This window comes from Elephantulus edwardii, unplaced genomic scaffold (assembly GCF_000299155.1).
Source record: "Elephantulus edwardii isolate Elephantulus edwardi_28Jun2011 unplaced genomic scaffold, EleEdw1.0 scaffold00145, whole genome shotgun sequence".
NCBI lineage: Eukaryota > Metazoa > Chordata > Mammalia > Macroscelidea > Macroscelididae > Elephantulus > Elephantulus edwardii.
The window spans coordinates 4,020,897-4,031,205 of record NW_006399895.1 but is presented as its reverse complement, the minus strand read 5'-3'; the positions used below and the strand labels follow the sequence as shown (position 1 = coordinate 4,031,205).

Sequence of the window (10,309 nt, the reverse complement as noted above, 5' to 3'; positions counted from 1 at the left end):
AATCTCTTCACCATCCATCCTGATGCTGCCAGTTGGTCCAGTGGTGAGAATCTTTGTCTTCTTGACATTGAGCCTCAATCCATATTGGAGGCTGCAGTTCTTGACCCTCTGCAGCAAGCACTTCCGGTCCTCCTCAGATTCATCCTAGAGAGGTTTCAACCGGGCTGCTCCTAGGAGGCAAGGATCCTGAGACTTCATCTGACATAATTTGGACATGTTGTAAGGAGGGACTGGTCCTTGGACGGGGATGTCATGCTTGGGAGGGTGGAGGTACGGCGCAGGAGGAGAAGGCCCTCTAGGAGGGGGATTGATTCATTGACTGGGGTAATTGGGCTGGGTGTATCAGAGACAGCGAGATTGGCACAGGCAGAGCAGAGTTGAGGGCTGTTTGTTGTACATAGGGTCACTATGAGTCGCAAGTGATTCGATGGCACATAACAACAACAATATAGATTTATTTATTCTGGACAAATAATAAATAAATCAGTTTAGGATTTTTTTGCGTGTGTCTGGCCTTTTAAAGTAAGAATAGATTTTCCAGGGATCATTGATTTTTATGTTACTGTATTGGAATGGATATTAGTCTCTGGAGTTTCATCTTAGTGACTAATACTGCTGTGAACATTCATATATAGTTTTTAGTGAAAAATACATGTTTTCTTTTTTTAAATATTTACATACGAGTAGAATTGCTGACTTTTATGATAACTCTAAGGGAGCTCTGGTGGCTAAGTGGTAAGGAATTGTGCTGCCCTCACAAAGGTTGTTGTTGTTAGTTGACATTGAGTCAAGTACAACTCATAGTGACAAACAAAAGGTACAAGGTTCAAATCCACCAGCTAGCTACTCCACAGGAGTAGGATAGGCAGTCTCCTTTCATGCTGTTTACTGCCTCTGAAAACCCACTGGAGGGTGAGCTATGGTTCAGTTCTGACATGGTAACTGTGTATGGCCTTTTGAGAAACTGTTACTGCTTTCCACAATGGCAGTACCATTTTCCATTGCAGCCAACAGTAAATAAGATAACGGTTTGTCCAGGCACTTGTCAACACTCGTTATTGTCTGTCTTTTCTTAAATGGAGTTAGTATGAATGGTATTTCTTTTAGATTTGTTTGCATTTTTCTTATGACTAGTGGTGTCAGACATCTTTTCATGTACTTATTAATCATTAATCACTTGTTATCTTTTATTGTGCTTTGCGTGAAATTTTACAGAACAAATTGGTTTCCTGTTCAATCATTCTCACTGATTTTATGACATTATTTACAGTCTCCACATTGTAAACGCACTCTCCTAACTTGCTCCTTATGATTTTCGCTTCCTTTCATCAGTTTATCCTGTTCCTTCCTGCATTTTGAGTTTTCTCCCTCAGTAGATACTGCCTTTTGGTCTTGTATGGTTGATTGTTTTAGGAAGTGAGTACTTTCTGGTGTTACTGTTAACCATGTAAACCTGTCTTTTGTTTGAAAACTTGAACCATAGGCTGAAAAGGTTATGAGAACCACCAATCTTCATTGGACCATCAGCCTTTTTCCCATTTTTAAATTGTGCTATTTGTCTTTTTATTATATAATTGTAAGAGTTCTTAATATACTGTAGATTCCTGTTCCTTAAAAGATAGATGATTTGCATGTATTTTCCCCATTCTCTTGGTTGCCATTTAAGTTTTTTTAATTTAACTTTCTTAACAATGTCCTTCAATGTATAAAAGCTTTAAATTTTAATGTTTAGCTTGATTTTTTTCCTTTTATTTTTGTTGTACTTTTGATATCATATCTTAGAAAACTTAGTCATAAAACCATAAATATTTGCACGTATGTTTTCTTACAAGAATTTTATGGCTTTCGTGCTTACATTTAGGCATATAATCTAAACTCATATTTGTTTTATAATTTGCCAGGAACGAATTAAAATAGAAACTTGATTAATCTTGTAAATTAATATCTTTATGTTTGTCTCACTTTAATTATGAAACATTTGTTTTTAAGTAAAAACAATACTGGAATTTTTTTGTTTTTCCCCTGAAATAATTTTTGTTTTAGCCACTTAAATACAACCTTAAGAAATAAAATTGAGTGGGAGAGGAAGAAATAAAATTGCTTTTCACTTAAATGAAAATTATGCAGTTTAAAGATAAATAAAATTGTATGTAACAATTCTTTTTCATAATTTTCTTAATAATTGAAATATAACGATAATATTTTTGTACTGTAGACTATAAATGAACAGAAAATTTTTGGGTGAAGGACAAAAGGATAAAATTTCAGATTGATACAGGTTTGTTTTATTGTTTTTGTTAATCTTATGATTAGTGAGTCAGTCATTTGTTCTCTTGTTTTCCAGATCGATGACATTGTAAAAGCTGTTGGTAATTGCAGCTACAACCAATTGGTGGAGAAAATCATCTCTTGTAAGCAGTCAGACAACAGTGAGCTAGTGAGTGAAGGTGGGTGAGTGCTACTATTGCTTGACTCTACTCTTGGGAAAATAAGAATTCTAAAAAGTACAAATTCCTAAAAAAAAAAAAAAGTGCAAATTCCTACTCATAGGAATTACATGACATATCGCTTAAAGGTACCAATGAAAGGGTTTTTTCCCTAAAACTCTTTATCGACGTGTCAAATCAGACCTGTTTTCTATTTTTAAATTTTTTTTATTATAAATTTCAATGAAAATTTAGAGACTTTATGTTTCCCATTCCTTGTTATACTTTCTCCCCTCCCCTCTCCCCCGAGTACACTCCTCTCTTTGAAAAGGAGAAGAAAAATTTCTTTCATTGTTTTGCAATCCCTCCCCACCCAGGTCCAATCTACTATGCAGCCTTCACTCTGGACTCCCGTCATGACAAAAATACCTAATCACATATCCCTTTTAAACAGTTTCCTCCCTCATCTGTTTTAGTGCAGTATACATTATTGAACCCATCTTTCTCAGTCCTCCCCCAACCCTGAGGTCAGTCCTGTCCTGCAACAGTGGCACCATGCAGTATTTGTCCTTTTGTGACTGAGATACTTCCCTCAGCATAATGTCCTCCAGGGTCACCCATTTTGAATAGTATTGCATGAGTTCCTTGTTTTTCAATGCAGCGTAGTATTCCATTGTGTGAATATATCCCTGCTTCTCTATCCATTCGTTTGTTGATGGGCACTTAGGTTGTTTCCAACTCTTTACTATTGTGAGCAAAGCCACAATAAACATGGTTGTGCATATATCTGCTTGAGTGGCAGTTATGGTCTCTTTGGGGTATATTCCCAGTAGTGGAATTGCTGGGTCAAATGGTATCTCTATTTGCAATTTTTTGAGAAAGTGCCATACTGCCTTCCACAGTGGTTGCACCATTTTACACTTCCACCAACAGTGAATAAGGATTCCAGTCTCTCCACAACTTTGCCAGCATTTGTTGCTTGCAGACCTGTTTTCTAATGAAAATCTTTCAAATCATTTCATAGCTGTAGTATGGTAACCCCTTTTCATTCTCAAAGGGTGTACTATTTGAAAGTGCTAAGTGAACTTAATGATTCACACTGGGTATTTTAGTTGATTATTATGGTCCTTCAATTAAAAATAGATCTTTGTGTATGTTTTAGTACAGTATAGTATATTAAAGTCATATTTTGGATCAAAATATACTTCCCATCAGTTTTTCTAATCCTCAGATAATTGAATTCATTACCATAGAAGCAGCTTCATATTTTTTTTCAGCTTTATAAAAAAACCTTTTGCCACATGTTCTGATTTCCTTTTGCCACATGTTCTGATTTAGAACCTTGATCTTTCCTTAAATTATAAAACCCAGATAAACCAAATCCACTGCTTTCTGAATCGATGTTAACTCATGATGAGGCTGTAGGATAGAGTAGAGCTGTCCTGCAGTTTCCAGGGCAGAAAGCCTTCATAGAAGCAGAAAGCTTTTCCTACAGAGAGTTAGTGAATTCAAATCACTGACCTTTTTGACTAGCAATTATACTTTCAATTACAGGACATTCTGAAAAACTAAAGTTATACTGGAGAACTTAACATTTGATAGGGATTAGAGTTAGAAGGAAGAGTTTGTTTACAATAAAGAGGCAGAATGAGAGAATTTCTTTGGGTGGTAGAATGGTTTTTTCTTGTAATTATAGTGATAAGAGTACAAATGTATACATGTGGTAAAATTTACAGAACTGCACATCAAAGAGGTTAATTTTCCAATGCTAATTAAGCTAAAAAAAAGAATACACGTTTTTGTTGTTGTTACGTGCCATTGAGTCACCTGCGACTCATAGCAGCCCTGTGTACAACAGCCCTAAACCAACCCTGTGCACAACAGCCCTAAACCCTTCTCTATCTTGTGCCAATTTTCGTGTCTCTGACACACCTACCCCCCACTACCCCAGTCACTGAATCAATTCATCTCATCAAGGGTCTTCCTCTCCTGCGCTGTCCCTGCACCCTCCTTAGCAAAGACTGGTCCCTCCTTTCAACATGTCCAAAGTATGTCAGACGAAGCTTCAGAATCCTTACCTCCAAGGAGCAGCCAGGCTTCACCCTCTCCAGGACAAACATGTCTGTTCTCTTAGCAGTCCATGGTATATTCAATACTCCAACAACACAGCTCAAAGACATCAATTCTCCTTCTATCATCCCTAGTCATTGTCCAGCTCTCTGATGCAAAGCAAGTGATTGCAAAGACCATGACCTGTCTCACGCGCACTTTAGTCTCCAGACTGACATCATTGCTCTTCAGTACTTTAGAGAGGTCCCTAACAGCAGACTTTCCCATCACAATGTTGTTGTTATGTGCTGTCAAGTGGCCTGCGACTCATAGTGACTCTTTGTACAACAACCCTAAACCCTGCTCTGTCCTGTGCCAGTCTCACTGTTTCTGTCACACCCACTCTCACTATCCCAGTCACTGAGTCAGTCCACCTCATAGAGGGTCTTCCGATCCTGCGCTGGTCCCTCCTTGTAACATGTCCCTCCGTCACACCCACTCCCACTATCCCAGTCACTGAGTCAGTCCACCTCATGAGGGTCATCTCCTCCTGTGCTGTCTCTCCACCCTCCCAAGAATGACGTCCTAATCCAAGGACTGGTCCCTTCTTGCCACATGTCCAAAGTATGTCAGATGAAGCCTCAGAATCCTTGCCTCCAAGGAGTAGCCTGGTTTAACCCTCTCCTGGATGAACCTGTTTGGGTTGGTTTTGTTTTTGTTTTTTTTTTGCAGTCCGTGGTATATCCAATACTCTTCTCCAGCATCACGGCTAAAAAGCATCCATTCTCCTTCCAGCTCTCTGATGCATAGCAAGTGATTGCAAAGACCATGGCCTGTATCAGGCACACCTTAGTCTCCAGAGTGACACCATTGTTCTTCAGTACTTTGGAGAGGTCCCTAACAGTAGATTTTCCCAGTGTAACTTGTCTTTTGATTTCCTGGCTGCTGGTACCAAGAGTGTTGATTTTAGAGCCAAGCAAACTGAAGCGATGAACAATCTCAATCTTCTCACCATCCATTATGATGCAGCCAATCAGCCTAAAGGCTGCAGTCCCTGACCTTCTGCAGCAAGCAGTTCAGGTCCTCCTCAGTCTCAGCAAGCAAAGTTGTGTCATCTGCATAACACAGATTGTTGATGAGTCTTCCTCCAGTCCTTATGCCACATTTCTCCTCATAGAGCCAAGCCTCCCGGATAATCTGTTCTGCAATTTGAATCATGTAGTGTTTTCTTGGTCTATTCTGACGACTGCCTCCTGGTCCAGAATCATGCATTAGCGTGATCAAGTGTTCTGGGATTCCTATTCTTCTCAGAGTTAGCCACAGTTTTGTGATCCACATAGTCAAACACCTTTGCATAATCAATGAAACACGGATAGACATTCCTCGGGTACTCCTTGCTTTCAGCCAAGATCCATATAACATTAGCTGCAATATCCTCCTTTTCCATATTCTTTGGTTTGTATGTGGTTTCTCAGTTAATACATAGGTAATAGCTTTTATTTTCTTAAGTTTTTAATTGCTTAGGTCTACCTAGATACAAGGGTGAAAATGCATTTGATGGAAATGCTTTCGTACATTTCATGACCCAATTGCTCCTCTGGAGCTTGTGTGTTCAAGAATGATTAATCTGTGTAATAAACTGATTACTACAGTCATTACATACAACTTTGTATGAATACGCTTTTGATTTTAGGTATTTTGTCTAGCTCAGATTATTGGCAGATTCCCCCCCACACCTGAAATACTTTGATTTATATTGGTTGCATTTTAAAATCATGAAACAATTGCAGTTTACATAGCAAAAAAACCCCAAAAACCTTGAGAATATTTTACTGAACAAGATAAGGACATAAGCTGAAAACACTTCCATAAAACTTAGATGTGCAGCATTCCAGAAAAATGACTGTTAAACTAAATAAGAAACTGCCTTTATTATTGAAGCTAAGCTGCATTTCTTATAAAATGTATTTGCAATGAATAGTTGATTGTGCAAAATTCTATATTCCTGTGTCTAGCTTCAATTCTTGTCACCAAGTCCATGCTTTCCAATTACTGATCCTTCTCTGTTCCCTACTTTTGCATTCCAGTCACCCATCACTGTTATGCATCTTGATTGCATGTTCGATCGATCTCTAACTGCAGAACTTGGTAGAAATCATCTATTTCCTCTTTTGGCTCTGGTTCTTGATTTATATATTTGAATGATAGTGGTATTCACTGGACTTCCTTGTATACATATGGATATTATCACAATTATATTGTCACTTACAATATAATATTTCATGACACATCAGAAATGACTTTTTTAACTATGAAAGCAACCCCATTTTTCCTTACCTTTTCATCTCCAGCATAATAGATCATATGATCATGTGATTAAAAATGTTCCATGCCAGTCCATCTCATCTCGCCGATACCTAGTATGGTGATATTCATGCATTCCATTTCTTCTTTAACAATATCTACTTTTCCTACATTCATAGTTCTCACATTCTATGTTCCAACTACTAGTGTCTGCTTACAATTGTTCCTCCGCCTTAGTATTTCCATACTTGAAAGTTCCACATCTGTTGCCCTATCTGCTAATCTAAATGTATTCTATTGTACATAAGGTTTTCGAAGGCCTGTTATTTTGGAAGTGGATGGCCAGTCCTTCTTTAGGCTAGTCTGTTTTAATCTGAATGCTCAAATTTAGAAAAGTATCTGACAGAAAAGCTTTTTACAGAACAATGCTGATGAAATGTGGCATCAGGATTGGAGGAAGAATCATCAACAATCTGCGTTATGCAGATGACACAACCCTGCTTGCTGACACTGAGGAGGACCTGAAGTGCTTGCTGTGGAAGGTCAGGGACTGCAGCCTTCATTATGGTTTGAGGCTCATTATCAAGAAAAAAGATTCTCACCACTGGGCCGATTGGCAGCATCACAGTGAATGGTGAAGAGATTGATATTGTTCACAGTTTTGATTTGTTCCACAGTCAACACTCTTGGCACCAGCAGCCAGGAAATTAAAAGATGTATTGCAATGGGAAATTCTGTGGTTAGAGACCTCTTTAAAGTGCTGAAGTGCAACTGTGTCATTCTGGAGACCAAGGTGCACCTGATACATGCCATGCTCTTTGCAATCACTTGCTATGCATCAACGAGCTGGACAATGACTAGGGCTGATAGAATGAGAATTGTTGCCTTTCAGCTGTGGTGCTGGAGAAGAGTATTGAATATACCATGGACTGCTAAGAAAAAGAACAGGTTTGTCCTGGACCAGGGATGATAGAAGGAGAATTGATGCCTTTCAACTGTGGTGTTGGAAAAGAGTGTTGAATATACCATGGACTGCTAAGAAAACGAACATGTTTGTCCTGGAGAGGGTGAAGCCAGGCTGGTCCTTGGAGGCAAAGATTCAGAAGCTCCATCTGACATACTTTGGATATGTTGCGAGGATGAACCAGTCCTTGGAGAGGAATGTCATGCTTGGGGGTGGGGAGGGGGCTGTGGAGAGAGAACGCAGGAGAGTAAGACTCTCAATGAGATGGATTGATTCGGTGACTGGGGCAATGGGTGTAGGTGTGTCAGAGATGGTGAAATTGGCACAGGATAGGCGAGAGTTTAGGGCTGTTGTACATAGAGTTGCTATGAGTCTCAGACAACTTGACGGCACGTAACAACAACAACAAGCTTCATTTCACTACCTAAAACCTTGGGTTCCCTTGGGACATAGAATGTAGAACACTAAGGGGTTGCTGCTTGATTACAATTGTGAAAAACATTGGCCAAACCTGGGAAACATGAGCACAGTCTTGTGTTGGAGAGTATACATAATTACTCAGCAGTAACATTTACAGGATATTCATCCAATTTTAAATTGTACTGTGTGTAGCTTTTTTGAAGTCTTCCTTTGACTCGAGGAAAATGTCGTTTGAAACTTGTAAACAACTGTGTTTGCCAGAAGGATTGTAAACAACTGTGTTTGCCAGGATTGTTATGTGAACTAGGCAAATTACCTTTTTTCCCTTTTCTTCTCCTAATCTAATTGTAAACCAGGCCAGCCTGAAGATCATGGCTGATGCTCTTTAGCCATCAGGTTCTTTCAAATACATCTTTACACTCTTGCACAAAAATTGAGGAATAAATGTCCACTGCTTTTTGTTTTTTTAAAAAATATGTCAATTCCTGGGGCCTTATTTTTTGCCAACTCTTTCAAAGCAATTTGAACTAGCATTGGTAAATTTCTATTTCTAAGAAAATTGTTCAAAGCTTCATGACAGTGATATCATTTTACTGGCCACAGAATTATTCAGTGAAATTGTATTAAAGGAAATAAAAAATCTTGGTGCCAGTGTCTCACTTCTAAAGTATTTGAACTTATACCTCAAGGAAGTAAAATTATTTTAAGGGATATTTGTCCATGTATAAGAAAATTCTACTACTTCCAAGTAAATTTAAATTGTCTTCCTTTACAGTTTAAGACTGTTTAGTTTACAATTCAAGCACAATGAGTTAAAAATTTCTAAAAAGTTACTTACCAGGTTTTGAAAGTGACTTCTACCAATGACAGTATGATTTTAGATTTATTCTCTTCATGCTACCCCCATTCCTTTAAGGATTCTGGATTTTACATTTAAATTATCTGAAACTCTTACGAGAATCTGTAAATAATACACTAGACCCCTTTTTGTCACTAAAATCAAGAATATATAAGATAATAATGTTATTTCTCTACACATAACCCTGGGACTTATCAGCATATCTATGCCTCCAGCAACTTTAGACTATTAGAAGTTTAGTAGGAAAACTATGTATGTTGTGGTCAGGTGCCATTGGGTATGACACATACTGATCCTGTGAGCAGTGGATCTGAACCCTACTCTATCATGTGCTATCTTCATCTCCATTACTCTTGAGTCCATTGTTATAGGCCCTGTGTCAATCCATCTTGTTGAGGGTCTTCCTCTCTTTCTGATCCTCCGCCTTTTTCTGAATCTGATGCTTCCTTACAACATGACCAAAGTATATGGGACCAAGTTGCATCATACTTGCTTCTAAGGTGCACCCGGGACGCACTTTCTCCAAGACATATTTGTGTGTCTTGGAGAAGTCAGCTGGAAGTCAGTTGTCCAGATTACTTTCCTCCAGATTTCTTGGCACAGTCTGGTGAGCACATTCAAGCTTCATCTGTTTGGTGGAACATGTCAATTGGTATTCCATCAATTCCTGGGACTTTATGTTTTGCCAAGGCTTTTATTGCAGCTTGAACTTCTCCCTTCATTACCACTGATTGTTGATTATATTGCTACTTCCTGAAATGGTTCTGTGCCAGCCAGTTCTTTTTGGTACAGAGACTCTCTTGTGTATTCCTTTCATCTTCCTTTTATATTTCTTAAATCAGTCAAGATTTTGTCCATCAAATCCTTCAGTATTACACCTAGAGGCATGTTTTTCAGTTCTTTTAGCTTGAAAAATGCTCAACAGGTTCTTCCTTTTTTCTAATTCCATCTTTTTGCACATCTTGTAATAATACCTTACATTTTCTTCTTATATTGCCCTTAGAAATCTTCTGTCCATCTTTTTTTACTTTGACATTTCTACCATTTACTTTGGCTTTTCAGTGTTCTAGTACAATTTCCAGAGTGTCTTCTGACATCCATTTTTTTTTATTCCTGGTCTTTGTAATCACTGTTTGATTTCTTCTTAGATGATATCCTTGCTTGAGTGATAGGATATTATCAATAGACATATAAGGAAGACTTGCTAATACAACTATTCTTCAAATATACCATCAATAACTGAAGTCGGTGTTTGAGAGACCCTTTCTACGAAGATGGCGCCGAAAG

General features: G+C 38.3%; 1 protein-coding gene across 1 annotated transcript in view; it reads left to right on the top strand.

Annotated features, from left to right (window-relative positions):
• The window catches only part of FAM63B (family with sequence similarity 63, member B), a 136,157-nt gene that overhangs the window by 88,163 nt on the left and 37,685 nt on the right, over nucleotides 1-10,309 (top strand). Inside the window, 1 exon segment of the mRNA XM_006894500.1 lies at nucleotides 2,345-2,447. Within this exon segment, the coding sequence (XP_006894562.1) occupies nucleotides 2,345-2,447 (103 nt within the window).